At 36.3% G+C, this 27919-nt stretch overlaps 1 protein-coding gene across 6 annotated transcripts in view; it reads right to left on the reverse strand.

The window, feature by feature from the left end:
- CASK (calcium/calmodulin dependent serine protein kinase) overlaps positions 1-27919 on the reverse strand; it is a gene marked incomplete at both ends in the record, with an annotated part of 397099 nt that overhangs the window by 221484 nt on the left and 147696 nt on the right. For all 6 annotated transcript variants that reach the window (XM_079727526.1, XM_079727525.1, XM_079727522.1 and 3 more), the window contains one exon: positions 20462-20567. In XM_079727526.1, coding sequence (XP_079583652.1) covers positions 20462-20567 — 106 coding nt within the window. The remainder of the gene's footprint in view (positions 1-20461; positions 20568-27919) is intronic.

Here is a 27919-nt window from a genome sequence, read left to right on the forward strand (position 1 = left end):
TCTATCCTGCCTACTCTCCCCAGATCTTTTTCTTAATTTATTTTTTTAAATTTATTTTTGGCTGCACTGGGTCTTCGTTGCCGCGTGCGAGCTTTCTTTAGTTACAGCGAGCACTCTTCACTGTGGTGCGTGGGCTCTAGAGCGCAGGCTCAGTAACTGTGGCGCAGAGGCTCGTTGCTCCGCGGCACGTGTGATCTTCCCAGACCAGGGCTCGAACCTGTGTCCCCTGCCTTGGCAGGCAGATTCCCAACCACTGCGCCACCAGGGAAGTCCTCCCCAGATCTTTTAACTTCATTAATTCTAGAAAAAAAAAATTAGACCTCTGATCTAGTCCTACTTACTTTCACAGGTGAGAGTCAAGATAGAACCTCTGCCGCTCAAAACCAAATGAATCATAATCATTGCATCAGTTGACTTTCTATCCTGCATAAGTTCCTATAACTCTGGTATGGGGGAATATATTTATGATTCTTTGTAAGTCTCTCTAGCTCTTCTTTCCACCTCTTCTCTCTAGAAATACAGTTCTCCCTCTTGCTCCTTAAAGCCTTCTCTTCATTTGGAGGCCGGTTCCTCAATGCAGTCCCTGCAACCAATAGCAGTAAAGGTCCTGGCCTATAGGAGGGAGCACACCTTCAAGTGATGTAGATATGAAAACCGCAACATGTTCCTTCTAGCCATTTGTGGAATGCAAGGATTCGGGGTCATTCTTTGACAGTTCTACTTCTGGCATGTCCTCTGTTCATCTGTCTCAGAACATCTAAAGAACTGTAAATAATCGTGCCACACTCTGATGTGGTTTTGCAGATGAGGAAGGTGGGCTAATTTGGAAAACGATCCCATCTTGAGCAAACACACCAGGGATTAAAAAATCACACAGTTAATTATTGATTTTGTTTTCATTTTACCACCATTTGTACTCTGAAATCAAACTGGCTGGTATAATTCTTACTTCTAGGCAAGTTCCTAGCTAACATGAAAATGTTAATGTTGGTACTTATAAAACTAGAGATATAAACAAAAACAGAGGCATAATCATAGGTGTCTGCCCAAGATTAAATTGTTCTAATTTAGCAAGAAAAATGGAACAATTACTATGCCCTCACGAGAAGATTCCATATGCCCATGAATTATTTCCAAGTTTCAAACATGACAAAGAAAGAAAATGGAATTATTGACTGTTCAAATAACATCACGGCCAATTTGCAAACAGCAACAAAACTCTGTATGCGGACAAATAAAAGTCAGCAGTTAACTAGAAAGATCCTTTGAGTATTACAGGAAGACACAGATACCTAAATTTATTATCCTCATAAACTATGATTTTCACATCAGTCACTCCTCTGGAATAAGATACTGAAGGTTCCTGTTAAATGCAGATATGTTAATAGCTAACAACAAAGATTTACTGAGCATTTAACTACACACCAAGTACCATTTTAAGAGCTTTACATGTAATAACTTATTTAACCCTCATAACAACACAAAGAGACAGGTACAGATGAGGAAACTGAGGCTTAAGACAAATTTTATTATATAACTTGTCCAAGGTCACACAGTTAGAAAGTAGCAGAGTCGGGATTTGAACCTAAGCAATCTGGCTCCAGAATCCTGGCTCTTAACCTCTAATCCTGAGGCTCTGTAATAAACAGAATTTATGACAATGACAGTGAAGGTCATGGTAAGACTATCTAGTGTTTTGATTATCAGAATACTCCCACATTTCATTTCATTCTCACAAATTGGTAGGGTAGAAACTGAGGTGCCAAGAGGCGAAATGGGCCCTGTTCTAATGGTTATGACTCCTCAACTTCACCTCAAGCCCAGATTCTTCTCCTGGGGGCCAGATTCATATGGGCAGCTGTGTACCATACATCACCAGGTAGGTGTCCCACAGTCACCACAGACTCGGATGATCCAAAAGTAAATGAGTAATTTTCTTCCCCAAACCTTATTTCTCTCTAAAGGTCTTTCTTCAATTTGGGAAAGTTTTGGACTATTACCTTTTTGAGTAAGGTCTCCCCTCTTCCATCATTCCCTCTACATTTTACTTCTGGAATTCTGTATGAATTTGTGTATGTTGGATCTTCTCAATGTGGCTTCCATGACTCTTAGCTTCTCTTTCATACTTACTGTCTCTGTTTAACTGTGATTTGTTCTATGTTGGTTCTTCAATACCATCTTTTGACTTGGCCGTATTGATTCCAAACACAGACATACAGTGCACACACACACACACATGCACATGCTCTCTGAAGGATTTTTCAACATTTACCAAATAGAACAGCCTCTCGTTCTATGAATGCTACCTGTTCTCTTTGTCTTTTTGAGGACTTTGAAGTCCCTTTCAGATTTTCCTATTATTTCCATTTCCTTTACACCAAATTTCCTATATTGAGTTTGTTTCAGGATGTTAGGTTTTCCTTGTGTGCTTTGAAAATTTCATTTGAACACTAATCTTAAGTGGGGATTTCTTGTTTTTGTTTTTCTTTTTCGGTCCCCTGAGCTATCTCTTTATATATGATGGCTAGAGCTTTTCTTAGCCACTGTTTAAGGCTGAGCATCTCTGTCTCTTCCCTGAATTTCATGTGGTGAGCTAGACTCCAGTTCCCTTCCCCTAAGGGGCTCTCAGTCTCTGTTACAATGAAGAAGTTGAACTCCAAAATCCCATCTTGGCTGGAATTCTTTACTGACTTTAATTTCGACCCTCTACCACATTTTTCATATGGAGTCTAGGGGTCTCTCTATAGTATACAAATCCGATTATATTATTACCTTGGTAAAATTATATCTATGTTCTCTACCACCTACAGAATAAACTTTAAAGTCTGATCAAATGTCACCTCCTCAGAAAGGGCTTCTGTGAACACCCTATCTGAAGTAGCATCCTCATCACTCTCTATCCCTTACGTGGCCCCTGTTCTTCATAGCACTTATCATTACTGGCTATTATTACCACACATTTACTGTTAGTTTGTCTCTTCCACTAGAATATAAGTTTCATGTCGGCATAGACTTTGAATTACTCACCGTTAAATCCCCAGCACCTAAAACAGTGCCTGGCACATTGTAGGCACTCAATAAACACTTGTGAATGGATGTATTAAAATCCTTAACATGGCAGCAAAAACCCTAGACATATCAGAGCAATTAAGAGTGAGGGCTCTAGAGTCAAACTGCCTAGGTTGGAATCCTGGCTGCAGCACACCAACTTTGTGACCTTGAGCAAGCCACAACCTCCTAAGCTGCAGTTTTCTCATCTGTAAAATGGGTTTAGTAAGTAACCTTAGTGGGTTGTTGAGAGGAATTAACAGACAATAAACAAGTATAAAGTGTAGCAGTGCAGTTACACACATCACCAGAGGTTTTTATTATTACATGTCCAAGCTCATCTACAGTCATTCTCTCATCTTGTACCTTGTTCCAAAGTAACAGCCCACTATTATTAATAGTTCCCCAATCATATAAGCCGAGTCAGATTTCTGGCCATTCCACATGCTCTTTGCCTTGCCTATAATGCTTACCTCCTTTCCCACTCATACAGTCAATTTGCCTCTCCTACACTATTAAACTCTTCCACTGAGAACCCTAGCCCAAGCATGGAAACAGAAGTGGGCTTTTATTTGCCCTGGCTGGACATGGAACAGATCCCAGATTCAAAAGGAGGTTATCCATAGGGGGGGTCAAGTCAATACCTTAGGATACTCAGGGTTTTAGAAGAGAAGGAGGAAACTGAGATAATCAGATAAATTCATTCACTCATTCATTCATATGCTCTTATTCTCTCTGTCTGGAATGTCAAGTAAGAGAAGCAGAAGGAAATACTTGGCCTTTCAGGTCATGCAGACTTGGGGACTGGGGCGCCTGTTTGGGGCTATGTGCAAGTCCTTGAGTAAACAGGGCAAGCTGGTCTTTCCAGAACAAAGTAGATGCAAAACCCCAAGGGATGAAGGGAGTAGTGACCCGTTTCCTGAGGTTTTTCCTTCTCGTTCTTATGAGGCCTGACTTCATGCTGTTTCCTTTCTTTACATTTCATGAGATTCCTGTATCTTTACAACTTTTGTATAGTTTTGTCCCTGCCATTACCACTTGGCAAACTCCTGGTCATCCTTCAAACCTCAGTATTGTCTCCTCTATGAGGGTCTTTCTCTTCTTTCCTCTCTTCGTCCCTCTCATTATAATTGTTTCCATGTCCATCCATCTCTGTCCTGAGCTTCTAGCTATATCTCTTAAAAGGCATTAAGAAACAAAAATTACTAAATGGATAAAGTTGGTGACAGAGTTAGGACAATAGTACAGGCCTCTCCATGTGTCCTTTAATATTTCACTCTCTATCTCTCTCACTAAGGAAATGAGCTACCAGATAGGGATACCAAATGGGAGCAAAGAGATACCAAGAGAGCATATAGGGAGCATATCTCAGAACTGAGCTCATGCATAGCATGAGCACTGGATATTGATTGAGGAATAAGGGAGTTTAGTGAAGGATGGAACCAAGAAGTGCCAAAAAATTCTCTTGGGGCCAGTTACCTCACAATGATATGAAATCCACTCTACTTAACAGCATTCTGGTCAAGTCCACAGATATGGACTAAGGCCATAAAAATAAAACAGAATTTATCTATAACTCTGTCTAGATTTATACATGTAAGGTCAGTTTTAGAATGAAATAAGATATTTACTAATTAATATGACTGAGAGATTAGTTCAGTTCTTTAGATTACAATTTAAAGTCTACAATTCTCATACAATGCTGGTAGGAGTGCAAAGTGGTACAACATTTATGGAAGGAATCTGGCACTAACAACAGTATGAAATGATGTATGCATAAGGTTATTAATGTAAAAGAAGAAGACTGGAAATGATCCAAATGTCCATCAATAGGGAACTGGCTTAATAATTCTATATCCATAATGGAGTACTAACCAGGTATAAATAGGAATGAAGGAGATGTCTACACATTGCTACGGAGAGATCGCTGGTATTTTCATATTGTTAAATTAAAAATTATCAAAGTTTAGAAGAGAGTATATAAGACTGTGTAAGAAGGGGGTGGTACAAAAACATAAATATATACATATTTTCTTATATTTTCAAACAGAAATAGTGAAAAATAAAATTAAAACTAATTTTACAAAATAACTTCCTCTAAGGTGGGAAGTGAATGGGGACAGGGATGCAAGCCAGACCTTTCTGAATGAACCCTATTCATAAGTTTGACTTTCCAATCATGTATATGTTTTTCATAATCTAAAAACAAAATTAAATCAAGAAGAAATAAGAGGCAATCCCTAAAATTAAATTGATGCAGATATATGAGTAAGATCAGGAGAGTATATCAGTGCAATACCCTGGTTGTGATATCATACTAGTTTTGCAAAATGTTAATGTTGGGAGAAACTGGGCAACATCTATCCAATACAAGGATCTCTAAACCTAACTCTAGGTCAAGCTTGTGGCATAACCACAAAGAGAACAGTTATTTAAGTGACTTTAAAATCCAGTGTTTTGATTGTGCATCCCTACGGGGATACACTCTAAGGATGAAAAGGAGGGCTAAGAAATCCTAATCTGTATTCAGTAGTCTTACTTTTATTATCTATTTAGACTAGTAGGAGGAAGCAAGTATGTTAATGTGGCAAGAAACCCCGATTTTCAGTGAAAAGTACAAATATAAAATTTTAAAAATTAAGTAAAATTTTACTAAATTATGCTAAATATTATGGTATTATGTTAAGTGAAATAAGTCAGAGAAAGACATGATGTGACTTATATATGGAATCTAAAAAATAAAACAAAGGAGTGAATATAACAAAAAAGAAACAGACTCACAGATATAAATAGAGAAACAAACTTGTGGTTACCAGTGGGGAGGGGTGGGGGCAAGGGGTAGGGGACTAAGAAGTACAAACTATTATGTTATAAAATAAATAAGCTACAAGGATATATCATACAGCACAGGGAATACAGGCAATGTTTTATAATAATTACAAATGGAGTACAACCGTTAAAAGTTCTGAATCGCTATACTGTATACCTGTAACTTACATATTATTTTATATCAACTATACCTCAATTTAAAAAATAATTTAAAAATTAAAGAAACTAAGTAAAAACTGTAATTTCTTTCTTGCTTTTGAAAAACTTTATATTATGGAAAATTTCAAAAGTAGAAAGTGTAGAGTAATGAAGGCTCATATATCCATTACCCTGCTCCAACAATTAACAACTCACTGGCTAATCCTATTTTACCTATACTTCAACCCAGTACCCACTGCTCACCCCTCACCTGATTCTGAAGCAAATCCCAGGCTTTATGCATAAATATTTCAGTACTTATCTCCAAAATGTAGAAACTCTTTTTGTAAAATAACTAAAATTATAAAATCATACACTAAAGACTTTAACAATTCCTTATTATCTAATAAATGTCTCACTAAATAAAAATCCATAATTGTTACTTTAAACTGGAAATAGTGGTGTAAACTCATAGTTTCATGTTTGCTTGTTTAATTATGATCGAAGAAAACTTTTTAGTTTCTAATAACTTTAGATTTACAAAAAAATTGCAAAGATGGTACAGAGAGTTCCTGTATACCCCTCACTCAACTTCCCCTAATGTTAACATCTTAGGCAACTACAGTAAACATGTCAAAACTAAGAGAGTAATACTGGTGCATTACTATTAACTCAACTCCAGATTGTATTTGGACTTCACGGTTTGTTGACTAACGTACTTTCTTTGTTCTGAAGTTTTTTTTCATTTTTAGATGACTGTTGTGGGTTTTGGGGGAAGGCTACCACAGAGGTGAAGTGTCCTTCTCAGAACACCACCTCAGGGGGCACGTGATATCCACATGACTTATCATCAGTGATGTTAACTTGATTCTTTGGTTAAGAGGGGTCAGCCAGGTTTCTCCACTGTAAACTTACTATGTTCCCCTTTCTATGCTCTGTTCTTCAAAAGCGGGGTCACTAAGTCCAGTCTACCCTTAAGGTGGGAGGGGATTATCTACATATATTATTTTGAATTCTTCTGTAAGGAAGGTTTGTCTCTTCTTTCCCATTTATTTATTTGTTCAATAATTTCTTTATATTGGTATGGGCTCATATATACTTAATTTATACCTTGGGTTATAGTCTAGTACTATGCTATTTATTTTGTTGCCCAAATTGTTCCAGTTTTGGCCACTGGGAGCTCTTTCAGGTTGGTTCCTGTGACCTTTTCACATGTCCCCATCTTTTTGTTTTTTGAGCACTTCCTTACTTCCAGGCACTGTAAAATGCTCCAGGCTTACTTGTATCTTCTCTGCCCCAGTCCCAGAATAATAATTTCTCTAAAGAGCCTCAGTTCCTTCTATTAGAGAATGTATTTATAAATGAATATGTGGGTGTGGGCTTGCTCATTACTACTTCAGCGTAGCTGCTTCTAAGGCCCTCTCAGTGGCAGAAACGTATGTATGTGTACTAACCCATTCACATGTATCTATATTTATTTCTGTATCTACCTGTATGTACATATAAGTACATATGTATATATACATGCAAACACATATCTATACATATGTGTGTGTGTACACATATTAAACTAAATATGTTGTCATTCCACCACCTCCAACTCTAATCCAGCACCACAGGGTTCATTCTAGCCTTCATTCTTGCTTATTTGTAACTTCTTTCTCTGACAGAATTTTAAACTTCTGCATATTTAAAAAAGTCAATATACAAAAAAGTCCAATAATGTAAATAAAATTAAACAGGCAAATTTTGGCAAAATATTTGCAAATACATGAAAAAGGTAAATATCCTTAGTAAATAAAGAATTCTTACAAAATGACAAAAAACTGAAGAAAGTGAACAGATGAAAAAGAAATGGGTAAACATACATTTAAAATATTTGACCACACTAGCAACAAAATAAATGCAAATTAAACCAAAATGTCATTCTGACCTATCAAAATGTAAACATGAATGCTCTCATCTACCACTGGTTTGAATATAAATTGGTACAATCTTTATGAAGAATAACATGACACTATGTAAAAGGAGTTTTAACTCTATTGGCTAGACTTCTGATAGGTGATGTGTCTCAGTGAAGACAGCAGAAAGGTTGGATAAAAAAACTTCCTGAAAGCATCAAAGTACTAACCAAATTGTCAGGAATACTGGCTAAAGAATGGGAACTCAGAGAGGTAAAGCCAAGGATCAGAGTCCTTCTTGTCCTGGGGACATTTGCTTATACAGCAGATCTCTAAGGGGGAAAAAGTCAGAATTCAGGGTAATATCATAAACTTCTCTCCAACGTTGAGCTAGGACCCTAAAGAGCTAGCGGTGAACCGGAAGTGATCAGCCCCTTCACATACTTGCAGTCTGGCTTTCTCTCTGAATGGCCCTGAAAATCTAAGCCTTGAACCTTGATTAAGATAGTCCCAGACTGCTACTGCTTAAAGATGCCTAGTAAGAGCAAATTAAAGTTCTCTCTAGAGGAAGAAAGTATCATTCAACGCCAATAATTTTCAAAATAACTTCTAGCACACAGTCAAAATGAATCAGGTACATAAAGGGGTAAGATATTTTGACCAAGAACCAGCAAAAATGACAGACAATAAAGACAAACAGGGATTTCATATACTGAGATTATCCAACATAGATTATTAAATAATGAAGTTTACTGTGTCCCAGAACATAAAAGCTGAGCTTGAATTTTTTTTGCAAAAAAAGAGAAAAAAATATAGATTTTAAAAGGAAAAACACAAAATTCAGAAAAGAAGGTAGAAAATATAGAGAATACCATAAGGTATGCCTATATCTACACTTAATTGGGTCACAAAGGTGATGAGAGAAAGAAAAAGGCAGAGGCAATATCTGAAGAGATAATGGCTGAGAATATTCCCTAACTATAAATAATATCAATACACTGATTCAAGAGACCTAAAAACCTAAGGCAGGATTAAAACACACATACACACCCCACATCACAGAGAAAACTACAGAAAACAAAAGATGAATAAAACATTTTTTCAATAACCTGAAAAATAAAGACAGACTACTCTCAGAGAAAAGTGACAGACTGCTAGCTGAATTCTTAATATCAATGGAAGCCAGAAGACAGTAGAATGGTATCTAATGTAAAGAAAATGCCAGCCTAGAATTCTCCACTCAGTGAATATCCCTCAACATTAAAGGGAATCTAAGGAAATTCTGAAACAAATGGAGTTCGCACCCAGCAGACTGACACAAGGAAAATGAATCCAGATAAAACCTTAGAGATGCTGAAAGAATAAATAACAGAGAAGGGATGTGTGTAGGTAAATCTAAATGAATAAAAATAATAATATAACTTGGAGTGATGTAAATACATGTAACATGCATTTATACACACAAATATAATTTAAATACATGAAAACAATAGCCTATAAGTCAAGGTTGCATTATATGGAATTAATGTGTTCTACAGTGCTTGTACTGTTCAGGAAGACAGTAATGGTATCAATATTAGGATTTGATGAATTAGGGAGGCATACTGTAATTTCTGGGGTACACACTCAGCAAAGGGTGCTAAAACTTCCAAATTAATAGAAGAAAAATGAAATGATTAAAAAATATTCAACTGATCCAAATAAATCAGGGAAGGTGAAGAAACATGTAATAGGTGGTATAAATAGAAAGCACATAAGACCACAATGTCAATCAAAATATACTAAAATAAAATTAAATGGAATAAATGCTCCAATTAAAAGACAAAGATTGAGAGTCTAGAATAAAAGAACAACTGTATGTGTTTAACAAGAGATGCATCTAAAACCCAAGGATACAAGAAAGTTGAAATTTAAAAAGGAAATAAATCCTAGAAAATTAAACCCAAAGTAGAAGGATGGAAATAACAACAAACAGAAATTACTGAAATAGAAAATAAACACACAAAAAAAAGGATTTACAAAGCTAAAAGTCATTGTTTAAAAGACTGATAAAACTGGTAAATATCTGGCAAGGCTGAGACAGAAAAAAAAGGCATAAATTGCTAGTATCAAGAATGAAAAAGATCCTGTAGAGATAGTATGAACCCCTTTATGACAAAATTGTTTAAAGTTTAGATAAAATGCACTCATTCCTAGAAAAATACAATTCACCAAAAGTGACAGAGTAATAACTGGAAAACCTGAATATTCCTATAAATATTTAAGAAACTGAATCGGAAATGAAAACCCTTCTTATAAGAAAGTCTGGCCTGGATGGGTTTATAAGTGAGCTCTACCAATCACATAAGAGAAACAACAAACAGAGAATACTCCTCAATTCATTTTATGAGTCTAGCATAATCTACATATAAAAACCTGATATGGATAGTACAAGAAAATTATAGTATAATCTTCCCACAAATATGGATGTAAAAAGTCTAAACAAAATATAAGCAAACCAAATCTAGCAATATATAAAAAGGATTATAAGGATTATACGTCATGACCAAGTGTGGTTAACCAAAGGATCAATGAAATTCATTGCATTAACAGAGTAAAGAAGAAACTCATATGATCATTTCAATATACACAGAAAAAAAGCATTTGATAAAATTCACCATCCATTTATGCTTAGCAAACTCTAAGATCAGAAATAAACAAAGATTTGCTATCACCATTATTCTGGATATTTTATCCACTGCAGTAAAGGCTAGAGAAAGAAATAAAATGTAAAAGAATTAGAAAGGAATAAACAAAATCCTCCTCATGCACAGATGATATGATGCAGAAAATCCAAACAGTTCTATAGATAAATTATTGGAACTGATGAAGCTTGACGAATAGGAGTATATGTCAATACAAAGAAGGAGGGAAAGAGAGAAAGAGAGAGACTGATCTACCTTTTTTTTTTTGGCTGTGCCATGCAGCATACGGGATCTTAAGTTTCCCGACCAGGGATCAAACCTGTGCCCCCTGCATTGGGAGCGTGGAGTCTTAATCACTGGATGGCTAGGGAAGCCCCAGACTGATCTACTTTTAAAAGCAAATACCTAAGAATCTAACAAAAAATGTACACAACTTCTATGGAGAAAAGTATAAAACTTTATTGAAAGACATCAAAGACCTAAATAAATGGGAAGACAGATACCATGTTCCTAAAGTGGAAGACTCAATAAGTCTGTCAGTTATTCTCAAGTTGCTATTAAGATTTGATATAATAATTCAAGGCAAAATCCCAACAGTTTTTTAAGTGTGTGTGTGTGTGTGTGTGTGTGTGTGTGTGTGTAAATTGACAACTTGATTCTAAAATGTATATGGAAAATGCAAAGACAAGTACAGCTCTCAAGACATGTCTGAAGAAGAACAAAGTGGAAGACCCTGCTCTACCAGTTACCAGGGCTTACTGTAAAGTCATAGTAAATAAGACAACAGCACAATGCCGGGCAAATAGGCCAAGGGACCAGAATAGAGCCCAGAACAATCACACCTATACAGATGCCTGATTTATGGCAAAAGTGGTACTGCAGAGCAGTGTTTTCAGTAATTGTGCTGAGACTATTGAATATCCATATGGAAAGAAATGAAACTAGACTGCTACCTCACAGTATACCCCAAATCAATTCCAGATGGATGATAAAACATAGGAGAATATCTTCATAATCTCAGGGGAGTAAATATTTCTTAAACAAAATACAAAAACACTGGCCATAAAATTAAAAAATGATAAATTAGACTATATTAAAATCACAAACTTCTGTTAATCAAAATATACCATTACAAGAATGAAGAGATAGGTCACTAAATGGCAATTAGGGAAGAATAATCGGGAAAAACTACAAGGAGATTCTACTACACACCAACTGGCAAAAATTCCAACAATGCCAAGTATTAGCAAGGGTGTGTAACATAGGTAGTAATTAATCATGAGAATAAAAGGAAGGCACTGTGAATAAGGACAAACAACAGTATTTTAAACAGGGGCAGTGACAGGAAAACTAGGACTTGGATCACCTTAGAGAGGCATATACCATTGGTAAAGGGTCAGTTTATACATCTACTTTAGAAAATAGCTTGGTACTATCTAGGAAAACTGAAGCTGTACATACTCTGAAACCTATTAATTCCACTCCTAGGTCTACACCCTATATGAACGTTTACTTAGGTGCACCAGGATACAGGTACAAGATTGTTTACAACAGTATTGTTCAAATGGCCAAATCTGGAAACAACCCAAATACATATTAACATTTACATGAATAAATAACTTGTGAATGTTTGCTCACTAACGCTATATAGCAATAAAGTGAAGGAGATCAAACTAACCTGGATATTCTCACAGGCCAAAAAACGTGTATACTCTATGATTCCATGTAAGTAAAGATTAAAAAGATAGAAAACACTGAATTACACTATTCAGGGATACCTATTTAGATAGTATAGATATAAAAACATGGAAGTGAAGTCCAGATTAAAGTTAATTCTGAGAGAGGCAGGGGGTTATGATCAGAAAGGGGAATTCGAGGGCTGTTGAGGTGCTGGCAGTTTTTAAATTTCTTGACCTGGGTTGTACGTGGCTGTTTACAATAATTCTTTATGTTTGTATAGTTCTGTGTATGCATTTTTCTAAATGTAATATATTCTATTAAAAAAGGTTAAATCTATGGGTGATGTAGGTGTTTGTATGCATTCATACACTAATTCTAATATCCAGTAATTCTACTCCTAAAAACTTATCTTGAGAAAATAGGCAATCAGGGGGTGAGCACAAGTAACTATGTACAAGAATATTATTAATCATAACATTATTTCTAATACAGAAAACAGAAAACAGTGTAAATGTCCAACTTTAGGGAAAATATTAAATATGGCACATGCATATAGTTCAGACATCTTAATGCAGTCATTAAAATGTTGTATCTAAAAAGTATTTAATGGTATAATAAAATGCTTAAAATTATTAAGTTAAACGAATCAGGATACAAAATTGCATATATAAAATGATCTCAATTTAGTGCAACTGTGATCATGAGTATACATAGAAGGAAACGTTCTGAAATGCTCGCTCTGAGTACCTTTTGCAAATGGTATTATTTTTGTCATTATAATTTTCCATAGTTTCTAAATTTGTACAAAGAATGTATATTACACTAAAAACAACTTATAATTTTCATTTTAAATGAACTACTTCTTTTAAATAACAGAAAGTTAACTGACTTTTCTTCCTATTTTATATATACATAAATTTATTCAAAATTATTTTAGTGGTTGAAGAGGAGCTTTCATATACAAAAAAATTACGAGACTGACAACTTCAAATACATTTCTAAGATAGTCAGAATGCAGTTTGTTTCCTAAAGTATTCAAAGCTTAAAATCTATTCTACACTGTAACATCTCAATCTAGGATTTGTTTTATACAAAAATTGGGACACCTACATTTTTTCCCCAATAGATATCAAAATGATACAGTAATTACACTTAAAAGTTTTTTTAAAACCCCAAACTCTGCAATTATCTTTATAGGTAAGTATATTTTGTTTGCAGATCCAGGAGTTTATTAACTCAAACCCTTCTCCTGTTGATCTCTACTTTAGTTTGTGCAGAAAAGAGTTAACTATTTAACTATTTAACCAGGCCTAACTATTATCTCTCAAAAGGCTTGCAAGGCCCGCCTACAAGGTTGGCTTTTGATTGGCATCTGGGAACTTGGAGGGGTTCCTCCCCTCCTAACTGAAAAGAGTGGCTCACTGTGTCTAAACTGCTTGTGCAAACAATATGATTTATCCTGAACACCCGCTTTCTTTCTGGGACTCTGGAATTTGGTATGCACCAGGCAGAGGGTGCTTACATGACAAGCCCCCAACAAAAACCCTGCATGCTGAGTCTCTAATGAGCTTCCCTGATAGACAATATCTCACATGTGTTGTCACAAATGTTTGCTGGCAGAAGACCCTTGGAAGCTTGTGCCTCGTTGTCCCTGGACTTCAATTCATGCACCTTCTCCTTTTGCTGATTTTGCTTTATACCCTTTAGCTATTAATAAATCATAGCTGTGAATATGCCTATATGCTGAGTCCTGTGAGTCCTCGTAATGAATCATCAGACCTAGGAATGGTCTTGGGTATCCCTGACACATAGTTCTTAAAACTAAAATGCAACTGAACATTTAGTATAGTGGTAAACCTAAGTCAAGAGAAATGTTTAATTTTAAAAAGTTAATGACACAGAAGTTGTTTTCTTTCAACTAGCATTTATCAAAGGCCTACACAGTCACTCAGCTAGGTCCTTTCTTGTATCTTAGCTTACTGAATTACCATATCAAGTTTCTAATGTTTACTAGGACCAAAGAGTATTTCCCAACCATTTCCTATTACCCAGCACTTAAGAAGGCATTCAATAAATGTGCTGAATGAATGAATAGCAATTTCTATCATTACCCATAAAAACAAAAAATCAAAATAGATAAAATAAGTTATAAAAATATGTACAAATGTTCATATAAATTAAAATGCTATAGTCCAGATTTTTCTTGCTTGATATGAAACAAATATATTTTCTCTTAAGTGGCAAATTTGCTGGTAAATAGTAATCAGTTCTACTCTATCAGTATAAATGAATTCCACAAACATTCCCTTCCCTGAGCATAAACACCAGACTAAAAATAAAATTTTTAAAATAAAATTTGAGGGGCTTCCCTGGTGGCGCAGTGGTTGAGAGTCCGCCTGCCAATGCAGGGGACACGGGTTCGTGCCCCGGTCTGGGAAGATCCCACATGCCGTGGAGCGGCTGGGCCCGTGAGCCATGGCCGCTGAGCCTGCGCGTCCGGAGCCTGTGCTCCGCAACGGGAGAGGCCACAACAGTGAGAGGCCCGCGTACCGCAAAAATAATAATAATAATAAAATTTAAATAAAGAGCTTTCAGTCTATCTCCTTTGTGAGCTTCAAAAATACAAACCGTTAATATTATTTTAAAAGATACAAACTATTGTTTTCATGTCAGAAATGTTTTAAGACCATATTTAATTACTGTATAGTCTCCCTGTGGTATATGTAATCATTCTATAATAAGGTAATTAAAATTTCTTGGCCAGCCAATTTAGGATTTTCAGCTTAACTCAAGTATCAGACATTACTGAACATAAGCTTTGATGTATGACTTAGAAATAAACATTTAATTTTTGGTGGGGTGCAGAGTGTGTGTGTGTGTGTGTGTGACATGACAAATAAACATTTAATTTTTGGTGGGGTGCAGTGTGTGTGTGTGTGTGTGTGTGTGTGTGTGTGACATGACACAGCCCTGTCTTTAAAATTGAACCTACGTTTTAAATGTTTATTTTTAAAAATAACAGCAAACCGCTACAGACTAGTCCTAATTTAAGTATAATCCCAAAGCAATAGATATAGTATAAACACATGCAGATTTGTAACAAACTACTGAGTGTGTTGGGAAAAATGACAACATAGTCTCGAAATAGTATTACCCCTACTTTAAAGGTCAATCATCTCTTGACCTCTCACTTCTGGACCCACATTTGTTGAAACTGAATATCTAGGGGGTGGGGCCTGGGTACATGCTGGTTTAACGAGCTCTACTCAGGATTTTCCAATGCTAAATTTTGAAATCTACTGCTCTAATCTTTTCCAGTGCTAAAATTTTGGTTCTGTCTCTGTATTTGAGTATGCTTTAAACTTATAAATCATTTATATCGACTAGTTCTAAGGATTTGCTAACATGATAAGCAACAAGATTGAGCCATATAATTTCATGACTTCAGTTCAGGGAAGAAAAGGGAGAGTTGGTTATAGATAGTCTGTGGCAAACAAAGATATGGATACCATAATAAGAAACTCACTGATAACCCAAATATATTGTTTGGTCTAGCCTTTTCTCCATCAAAATTATCAGAGCTATTTCCAAGCAGCCAACAAACAGCAAAGTCAACTGATCTTATCTCATTTGCTTTCCATTTCCTGTCTACTCTGTATTGGTGTCATGTTAGAAAACTGTGGAAAGGATCCAGATAACCCATCACCTGAGCAATGAGACCCTGAATACCAGGGGTCATTACATCTACTGCCAGAAAAATTCTGGTGTAGCCTTGTCTACACTGCAGCTATGTAAGCAATCTCTTACCTAGCCAGTAGGTGGAGACATGCACAAACTTACTGCTTTGCTCTTTGATCTACAGGACTTTAAATCTTAAAGTAATGTATGGTTTGGGTTTGTTCATTTGTTTAAACTGAGGAAATCAAAGGGAATGCAAAAAACAGGGCAAGGACAACTGTCAAGGTAAATTTACAAAAAAGGATGATACAAAAGAACAATTTTATATTTCTATATTGTTTCTAGCCCTTTTGAGAAATAACTATTTTAACTATCAATTTATAATCTTTATAAATTTATAAATTTATAATCTACTTCCAGATTCCTAGAGCTAATATAACAATTTTAAATTGAGAAATAGGTCCTTTAAAAATTCATGTTCAATCAGGGAAAGCAACATTAACTGACTATGACACTATGATACTAAGGAGTTATTGTTGATTTTGCTAGATATGATAATAGTATTTTATACACACACACACACAGTCCTTATAAATACAAACAGGAGTATTTATAGGTGAAATGATACTGCTTTAGAAATTGCCAAGAAAAAAAAAAGACAACAGTAAAGGATAGATAGAACAAGAATGGCAAAGTATTGATAACTATTGAAGCTCAGTGATAGGTACACTGAAGTTCATTATACTATTTTCTTTTATTTGAAAATTTCCAAAATAAAAGGTTAAAAACTAGGAAGCCATGTTCTAGTGATTTGGGTTAACAGTGAGATTAGGGGGCTGGTAAATATGCAACTTTAATGACGTCTTATTCTCAATATATAGCCATCAATGAATTATTCCAATCACAACTGAATCATACAAAATTAGCTATATAAAAAATCCCATATAATTCAACATTGAGAAACTAAAACTAAGCTGTTAAATCCACTGGAAACAATACCTTACCACTGTAGAGCAAGTCACCACCTTATAAGGTGAATTCACACAGTTCTCTCATCTAGTTTTCATAATCTTATGAAGATTTTAAAGTTAAGAGATATGGCCAGGGCTTCCCTGGTGGCGCAGTGGTTAGAAATCCACCTGTCAACGCAGAGGACACAGGTTCGAGCCCTGGTCCGGGAAGATCCCACATGCCGTGGGGCAACTGGGCCTGTGCGCCACAGCTACTGGGCCTGCACTCTAGAGCCTGCGAGCCACAACTGCTGAGGCCCGTGCGCCTAGAGCCTGTGCTCCGCAACAAGAGAGGCCGCCGCAATGAGAGGCCTGCGCACCGCAATGAAGAGCAGTCCCCACTCACCGCAACTAGAGAAAAAACCTGCACGCAGCAACGAAGACCCAACACAGCCAAAAATAAATAAAATAAAAAAAAAGAGAGATTATGGCCAAAGTCACATAATTAGTAAAAGTGACAGAGGTGGGATACTAACCCAAGTTTTATGACACCAAGGATCATCTTCTCTCTACTATACTGTCACTTAGACCCCTTTGAAACAGACAGCAAATGTGAAATTTAGGTAAATTTTTAAATTTGGCTTTCTGTGCTCATTACTTCATAGTATATGGCTGGTTTTTAGTTTTCTCAGTGAATAAAAATATGGACAGGGCTTCCCTGGTGGCGCAGTGGTTGAGAGTCCGCCTGCGGATGCAGGGGACGCAGGTTCGTGCCCCGGTCCGGGAAGATCCCACATGCCGTGGAGTGGCTGGGCCCCTGAGCCATGGCCGCTGAGCCTGCAAGTCCGGAGCCTGTGCTCCGCAACGAGAGAGGCCACAACAGTGAGAGGCCCGCATACCGCAAAAAAAAAAGGACAGAAACAGATTTCTTGAATAAAGAATAAAATGAAAATAATTATAGTATCTTAAAATTGGAAGGGACATTAGAGGCTCTCTCTAGTCCAAAATTAAAACCTTTTCTTCAGGACCTTTGGATGGATCCACCTTTAGCTTGAGCATTTCTAGTGAGGAACGGCAGACTCTGTGAGACAGCCGCTACATTCGTGGACAGCCACTTCATTCATACCCGCCACCTGTTGATTCTAGTTACAGCTCCTCACCCTACACTGAATAAATACATAATCCTCTTACACTTGACGATATTTCAAAGAACTAAAGACATCCATTATGACCTGCCATGGGCTTCTGATCTGGGGACTCTTATAGAGGTAAAAGAAAATGAATAGATTCTTGGGTAACTAAAGTCTCCCCATCTTTTCAATAGCTCTTCCATGCCAAGTGGTCTTCAAAGTGGGACTTGGGTATCTCTGGGAGTACTCAAAGCCCTTCCAGGGGATACATGTATTAGGATATTTTTAAGGCATTTAAGCCATATCTACATTTGCCATAATTTGGTCTGTCTGAAAACAAGTCTGTGGTCTGCTGAGTTCTCTTCTGTATCTCCACTCGAAGGAACCCATCTCAAAAGACAAACCGCTCACCCATCCTGAGAAGCCTGCCTAATTTCAAAAAGACAATGGGGGAATGCAAAGCTACTGAGGGAGCGAGCCATCTGTGAGAGCAAAACAGCTTTGTAAAGGAAGGGAAGAGCCACCTTACTTCATGCAGACAATATATTCATGGCAAAACCTTATCTAGTTTAGAATTAGAAATCAATAGTAAGATGATTGTCACAGTGATGTCTATTAACACTTTAATTTTATTTGAAAAATGAAGTCAGATTTTTTTCTGACAGAAAGCAAGTCTGATTTGGCTGACTAGTTTGACAATGATGACTAGCTTTGCAATTTAGGTCACATAGCAGACATTTTCCATAAATTGAATGAGATAAAGGTACAGCTCGAGATTTTTGAAGAAAAAATATTTTAAAAAATATACAAAACACTAAAAATTACATCCTTACAATAAAAGTTTGTATATATCAACTGAAAGATATGTGTGGAGGTACACAGTTTTCAAACATCTTTTAGCAGGATTGCTGACAAAGATTTTGAAGGCTGTGACTCTATGACAGGATTTCTAGGCTCTTTCCCACTCTGGCTACCCCTTTCTGGAAGCATGCCAGTGTCCTGCTTACTAGGAACACTCCAGGGAGAATGAGCAATACACAACACACTGGGCCTATGGCTTGGTTCTGAATACTATACACTTCTAATTAAGGTATCTGAAGGTTCCATTCAAGGCTTTTAAAGCTGTTGCAACAACTAACTAAATTGTTTACATCTTTTTCACATAAGCAGTTACAATTAAGTTCATAGTGATCTTGCACTTATATATATGAATGAATGAGTTTACATTAACTGGTCTTAAATTTCACCTTCTTTGTTTCAGCTCCTTTGCTACAAACTTGTAAAATATTTTAAAATTTGGTCTAGATATTCAATGTATTAAGCTAGCCCTCTGTAGGGGGCAGCTTCTAACAAGGCTCCCAGTAATCACCACCTCCAGGTCTTCACATCCTTGTGTAATCCCTTCCCCTTGTGTGTGGACTGGATCTAGTGACTTATTTCTAACTAACAGAATATGGCAGAAGTGATGGTGTGTGATTTCAGAGATTAGGTGACAAGACTGACGTCTGTCTTGTTCCTACTCTTGTGCTCTTGCTTCCTGGCCCTGATGAAGCCAGCTGCCATGGAGCTGCTCTACAGAGAAGCCCAGTGACAAGGAACCTAGGGAGGTCTTGGGCCATCAGCACATGAGGAACTAAGGCCCTCAGTCTGATAGTGTGCTTCCAACAACCATGTGAGTGAGCTTGGAAGCAGATCCATCCCGAGCAGAGCCTTAAAATGACTTCAGCCCTGGCCAACGCCTTGATTACCACCTTGTGAGAGACCCTAATCAAAGTCACTGATTACAATTTTGAACAGAATAGTATGCCATCCCATAAGGTTTTATACAATCTTTTTGGACACAATCATCCAACCAGCTATGAAACTACCCAATTATACTATCCTTAGCTCACATTCCTCCATCTTATTGACAAAAATTTTGTGAGAAACATGTCGAGTGGCTTACTAAAATCAAGATATATGGTTGTCTACAGAATTTCCTTCATATGCCAATATGGTGATTATATCAAAAGAGGAAGTTAAGTCTGTTATTACTTGTTTTTAGTTGCTAGAGAGGCTGGCTACATGGAGGCCTCTACTCCCAGCCCAATCCTTTTCACTAAGACTCCTGTAGTCAGAATTTTATATTTTGGGACCTCCTATTCCTCTGAACTCTATTTCCTCTTCTCTGAAGTAGGCTAAAACTGTGAGGGTAACTGAATATGCCCAACTTTTGCTTCCTTAGCCATTGTGAACCTTAAGATGAGATATTGCTTTTATTCTTATTACTTTAGGTCTTTCTAAACAGATGAGTTCACAAGTATTTTTAAATTTTAAGAGAAAAGCGTCAGCATTATCTAAGATCAACATTGCTTAAAACTTTAACCCTAAAACAAACAAAAAAACCCACTTCAGCCCCTTCGGAAAAGAGAATGTACACTCACAATTCAAAAACCATGTAAAGCATTCCATCTGAGCTATATGTCTCCAATAACTCTACAATGTGGGGATGTTTCAGCATATGACAGATACTGGCTTCCCGCTTTAGATCTGCAAAACAAACACATAACATTTTGTTAGGTAGGATCAAAAGACAATCAGAGTGAATGATGAATGAATGGATGTGATCTATGGTAACATGAAGACTTCTCTAACTATAGAGATGAAATCCCCCATTCAAGCTAAGCTTAACTTTTTGTCCTTTAAAATCTTTGACAATATAACTTGCTCATATTTCTTGCCAGCTTAAATCTATATACATTAGAGTCAGCTCTTATTAATAAGAAATGTAAATAGTACACTTTCCTCAAACTCTTGTAAACAGGTTTCAAAATTTATAACTCTTTCTTGATCAGCTAATAAGTAACTCAATTTGCTGTCTTGAATTTTACTTCTTTTTCTTAGTTTTCCCTAAATTGCCTAAGAATATGATGTTTATTCTTTAGCCTAAAATCTAGCATTTATAGACACACATCAGGGAAGTTACATGATAGGGGGCAAAAAGATAGTATGGTTAAACAGAAAAGGCATTACTCCCAGCGTCAAAGTCAGAATTTTTTTTACATCATCTATAAAATGTGTTGGATAATTCAGGGCACTACCCACAGTGTTATTTTCAAGAACAAATTCAGATAATGTAGGTAACACTACTGTGTAAGTTACACAATACTATTTGGAAAATAAAAGTGTTAATATCCTCATTGTCACGCTAATCATCATTATCATCATCATCATCGCCATCACACAAAAATAGTTTAGGCATAGGTATCACTTGCCATGTCTACATGGAATGAGATAATTAAAGCCTTCCTGTGTTAACACTGCTTGAGTTTTACCTGCTTGCCAATGAATAAAATCCAATGTGACACTTTTTATATTTGGAAGTAGAAGGGAGACAGGTAAAGAACGAAGGTTAAGGATATATTGCACAAAGCAGAAGAGATAACATTATCTCCTCTCTGATTTGCTAATTCAACTTAGTCTTGTCAACAAGAGCAATGGCTGCAGAAGGAACCTTAGAAAATTTACACAAGGTATAGGTGAGGAAAAGAAGTCAGTAAATATGACAAAGAGAAGCCACCAGAAAAGGAAGAATCAATAATACATTATTAAGAAACTCAAGGAAATAAGGGGAATTAAGGCATAAGTAGTTGGAGAAGGCTGAGAAAAGGCTGTAAGATTCAACCAGAAAAGACCATAAATGTTCTAAGATCAAATTCTGTGGAGAGGTCAGGTTCAAAGTCAGGATGCAGACAACAATTATATGATAAATTTAGATTTATCGTATCTCTCACTGGTCTAAGTACTTAATATGGTCATTGTCATTTAATGTCCCAACAAGCCTGTGAGGTAGGTATTTTACAGATGAGGAAACTGAGACTTTGAAACTTGTTCAAGATCACATAGCTATTACAAGGGGTAGGTTTTGAGCCCTGGCCTGTCTAACTCCAAAGTCAGTCCTTCCATGATGCCATGGTGTGTTTAGACATGATCCTGGTAATAAGAAAGGAATAGCAGGGTCAAAGAAGGTTTGATTTGTTTGTCTGTTTTTGCAGTTGTTTTAAAGAGAACACTGTGTGTTTGTAAATGGCAGTGATGAAAATCCCACAGGATCTGGAGTCGGAAAACTTGGTGCCAGTCCAGCCCCTGTCACTACTACTTGCCGGCTGACTGCTAACCTCTACAAAATGCCTTCCTTACGGCAAATGAAATGGGTTATGTGATAGGTCATGCAGGACCTACACAGTCTACAACTTAAGAGGGCAGCAACAAGATTCAAATGAGAGAATGGATGTGAAAGGACTGTGTGGAGTGCAGCACTGTGGGGCTGAGGGGGTTAAGGTGCTTCAGTGTTCATTGTGAAGGAAGAAATGAGAGACAAATGAAACATGGTCTCCACCTCCAGCAGACGAGAGGTGTGAAGAGGTGTGGCTTTTGCGCTCGGAAGTCATAACTATGGGGAAGGCTTTTGACAAGTGCGCTGGAGGACCAGGCTGAAAAGCCAGACGACATAAATCAGATGCCTGCACAGTTTTTTCTCTCTCTTTAAGATTGTTCTGCCTTCTGATTCTATGAAAAGCTTAGGAGTTTTAGTACTCATTTTAATGTTTATCTCCAGCTTCTCGTTTTACTGGAAGTCACCCTTTTCATATCTTCTGTTTTCACCTTAGTTTCTCTCTTTCCATTTCTTCCTATTCTGCTAAATGTCTGATTTTAATTCAGTGCTCTGACACTGGAGTCAAGTAAAAAGAGATTTAGTGTTTGCCACAACGAAAACTGGTCTTTTCTCCTGTTTTCAGTTTATTTTAAATTTTGCCCCTTTTATGTAACTACAGTGTGTTTCAACCCCCATATTCACCATTTGTCATGTGCCACATTTGTCATACTGAAAAATCATAAGTAGAAACGGACGCTCTAAAGACCCCTCTCTTTGACATGCACATGTCTGCTTGGTATATAGCTGAACATGCTCCTGGTCTAGTCTCTTATCACTTTACCCACCCTCAAAATGAAGGATTGCTGGGGACCCTACCTTCAAAGATTAAAACAATTTAAACATCACCAGGTCTGACATTTCAGGGACTAAAATCCGAACACTGATTGAATAGCACAAAACTAACAACATAAAAATGTATTTGAACTTATAAGGGCAATGATGCAAAAGATGGCCTACATCTAGGATAGCTGTGGCACCATTTTCCATAATTCAAGTATCAATTATATGGGTGTATTAAATAGCCCAAATAGAAAATCACAGTTTATAAAACATTAATGCACCATATATGCATTCAAACTATGGATTCCAAGAATGTTAAGCTCAAAATGTTTCTTTTAGATGTGAATGTGAATTAAAGATGTATGTATTAACTGTTATTAACTCCTTGCTGATATAGCAAACTAAAAATAGTATTTTCCTACAAATCAGCTCATGAAGCAGACTAGGAAGGAATTCGAAAGTAGATGATAATATAATAATATGATTTGAAATTGTGATTATCTGGCTGCTTATAGATACTAGCTCAGAACATTCCTTTGAGTCACCTGACCCACAGTTACCATGGCTGTTTTGAAGTTCTACTTTATCTATAGTGACTGGTAACTCCTCCACTCTTCCTTGTATTTTTTCATTTTGTAATTTTGCAGGGAAATCTTTAAAGATTTAAAAAATAATCTACTTCTATGTTTAGTGCCCCTATATTTAACTATGTGCCTATATTTCATCAATTTATTTTCTTTTAAAAGGGGCACTAGTAATATGGAAAGCAATATTTGATCTTCTGATCAAAATTGGAGAAACACACTTCAATTGAATCAGCCCCACTATATGGCATGAGAACTACTACTCCTACCAGTTTCCTAAGAAGTTCGAGCTGTCCGACAACAGTAGAACAACTATGTCCTCCAGGGTCTACCTTTCAGTCTGCCCCTCAAGTGAGGGAGAGTTAGGAAAGCTGTTTCAGACGGTCTGTTTTAAAAAGAATTTTCCTGAAAAGTATTTATTATTCATTTTACTATTAGTTGTTCTTGGAATAGGAGAATTTTTCATGCTACCTTTTAAAAGTCAGATGCCACTTTCAGAGTGCCACGACTCTGTAGCAAGCTAATTTGACCATGGGGTCAAAAATAAGTTGGGGGCTTCCCTGATGGCACAGTGGTTGAGAGTCCGCCTGCCGATGAGGGGGACACGGGTTCGTGCCCCGGTCTGGGAGGATCCCACGTGCTGCGGAGCGGCTGGGCCCGTGAACCATGGCCGATGGGCCTGCACGTCCGGAGCCTGTGCTCCACAACGGGAGAGGCCACAGCAGTGAGAGGCCCGTGTACAGCAAAAGAAAAAAAAAAATAAGTTGGGTATTTACAAATGTGACTGAGGAAAGGAATGCTTTCTGACATTCTTAGCATTGGAGCAACAATCTCATCCTTAATATCTGAGATTTAAAGGTCAAATTTAAGAGTCAGCTTTCACAGAATCATTCAATAAGGATTTAGTTCAGCATCACCCAACAGAAATATAATGCAAACCACATATACAATTAAAATTTTTTCAGTAGCCACATTACAAAGTAAAACAGGTGAAATTTATTTTAACATATTTTATGCAATCCAATATATCCAAAGTATTATTATTTCAACATATAGTCACATTAAAAAGTATTAATGAAATATGTTACATTCTCTTTTTGTACTAAGTCTTTGAGATCCAGTGTGTTTTATACTTATAGCACATCTCAGTTGGGAGCAGTTGTATTTCAAGTGCTCAATAGCCACATGTGGCTACTGGCTACCAAATTAGAATGGTGCAGCTCTGGATAAATTGACTTGCTTTAATTATTATCCTCTTAATTGTGAGTTCTTCTGCGTTTCTTACACAACTATCTGTAAAGTCATTCAGTCATTCCAAAAAGAATCTAAACAGATTTTTTAAACCATTTTTCAAAAAAGTGAAGTATAGTTAATTTACAGTGTTGTGTTAGTCTCAGGTGTACAGCAAAGTGATTCAGTTATAAATATATACATATATATATTCTCTTTCAGATTCTTTTCCATTATAGGTTATTAGAAGATATTGAATATAGTTCCCTGTGCTAAACAGTAGGTCCTTGTTATTTATCTATTTTATATATAGTAGTGTGTACATGTTAATCCCAAACTCCTAATTTATCTCTTCCCCCCCGTACACCCTGTTACCCACTCTGGTAACCATAAGTTTGCTTTCTATGTCTGTAAGTCTATGTCCAAACAGAAGTGTTTTTAAAAAGCACTTCCATAGAAGTAAACTCTACAGCTTTTAATAACCCAAATCCATCACTTAATAACTAAATCTGGAATTTCTTCCCTATTGTTAATCTAAATCCTTTACTTGTTTGGTAGTTTTTAATCGTTTTATCTTGCTTAATCTACCAAACACAAAAAGGGTAGTCAACATCCACTGTATAGCAGCCCTTTGGACCCTTCAAAATTTATTGAATGACCTTAGACTATGCAGCATAATATCTGGGATTTTAAGTGTTCCTCTGTAAGTCCTCATTTAATAATTATAATAACCCTGTAGGTATATCTAGTTTCACTTTACAAAGGAAGAAACTGAGGCCCCGGGTTCAGTGAGATACATAAGCGGTTGAGATCACACAAGTAGTAAGTAGAGGAAGCAGAGCTAATAACTGAATTCCAGTGCTCTCTACATGATACCACAATGGGTCCTGGGGCTATGTAGTTTTTATATGTGCCCTTAAGATCCAATCATATAAGAGTGTTAATGTGGTAACACTGACTTGGGTGACAAGCTATCAAGACTGCTAAAGAACCAGCATATTTCAGCTGCACTGTCACCAGTGATAATCAGAAATTAGACACTGATTTTTTTTACTAATAAATATATAAGTATTCTAATTTGTTTCCAAAGAATTTCCAGTTTCTGTTAGAAACTCAACAGTTAAAATGCACTAAGAGCTGACCCAGGCTCCAAATGCACATAAAGAATGTTCCAATCTAGTCATAAAATAATTAGGACAAGTATTAATGTGTTCATCTGAATCAATATTAATAACAAAATAGCTAAATGAAAGTCATTATTGACTCAACATTTTTTCCTTGGTGTGCTGAAATTAATGACCATGTGATATTTTAAGAAAGGGAACCAAGCAGAACCTTGGAAGGATTAGAGCAGCCAAGTCAAATTCTGCTGCTGAGCTCAACCTTTAACTAATAACCAATTTGAAGACTAAAGATACCAGCTGCCTTTGGCAATAATACAGGTCAGGTTGGCTTTAATGAGGCCACCTTCCTATAAATCAAGAAAGTTGACCTTCTCAACTAGTGGATGACCAGAGGCCCAGACAGGGCACCACACCAACCTGGGTTAATGGGAAAGTCATTATTTCCTTGATCTTTTACACATTTTACTAGCACATTTTATTATCTTTTTTCACATACAAACAGAAATCCAAGCAGCTTCTAATTTCTTTGAATTCTTGCCAATTTAATACAAGCTTATGGCCTAAAATCTCATCTCTCAGGTGGATAAAGAAAATAAGGAGCATACCATTAATTGAGGATGTTTGACTGATGTAAATTGTTCTTAAATAGGCAAATAAATTAGTTAAAAATCAATCTTGATTACATTAAGCATTTACAAATTACTGGGGTTTTGGTAATATATTTCCCAAAGAATTTACAGTTCTCATAAGTGTAATAAATTTATTAAAGCAGCCTGCCCAGTTGAATACCAAATTTAAACTAAATTCAACACTATATTTGATGTATTATCAACAACTATCAGCAGGAAATTATAATAAAGCCAACTGCTGTAAGAACTATTTGTCTTCCTTCTCACTCTTCATTAGGATGAGTTTGGTAAATAATTATCTAAAGTGTCATTTATTTCCTAGGGACTTACATTTAAAACAACTCCAGGTCATTCTTAATCAATACTGAAGTACTATAATTCATTTAGCTTATTAATTAGATATTAATAAAGATTACAGGTGACCAATTCAATGATCTTTATAATATTTATCTTCTGAGGTGTTAAAATGTCCTGAAAGAAGAACATGTGCTTCAAAACATTCTTACATAAGAACCAACATTAGGTTAAAATGAAACCAAATTATCTGTCTCTTACAAGATATAACTCTGAGTCATCTATTCAAGGAGTTACTCAACCATGAATTTGGTGAGAATGTGTTCTGAACTCAACTAATAAAAATAGAAAGATGTTAATTACATGGATAAAGGAAAAAGGCAGAGATGACTGAAATCCAAACAACATAAAGTTCCAGCATTGGAGTTTTTCTCAAATATATGATGGACCATTATTAAGATCATATTTTGCACATGATAAAAGTAGAAATACAATGTTCTAAACACCTCTAGAAGGTACAATTCCTGGGTTGCTGTTCATTTTGGGAAATGTAAACCAAAAGAGTTTTACAAAAGGGAAAAAGATGGGGGCATTTTACTCTTATAAAACCCAGATACCTATTTCAAAATGGTACTCCTAACTTTATAAAAGAAAATTGGAGATATATCAGTTTATACCTCAATTACTTTTCAATATTAAAGTCTTAAAAAAAGTATATGTTAGCAGCTGAAGGAACTCTGTGGGATAATAGAGTGTATATATTTAAACTCACTGTGACACACTCACAGAAAGAGAGACAAGATGAAAAGGCAGAGGGCTATGTACCAGATGAAGGAACAAGATAAACCCCCCCAAAAAACAACTAAATGAAGTGGAGATAGACAACCTTCCAGAAAAAGAAATCAGAATAATGACAGTGAAGATGATCCAGCACCTCAAAAAAAAAAAATGGAGGCAAAGATCGAGAAGATGCAAGAAATGTTTAACAAAGACCTAGAAGAATTAAACAACAAACAAACAGAGATGAACAATAAAATAACTGAAA

This window comes from Hyperoodon ampullatus (genome assembly GCF_949752795.1).
Source record: "Hyperoodon ampullatus genome assembly, chromosome: X".
NCBI lineage: Eukaryota > Metazoa > Chordata > Mammalia > Artiodactyla > Ziphiidae > Hyperoodon > Hyperoodon ampullatus.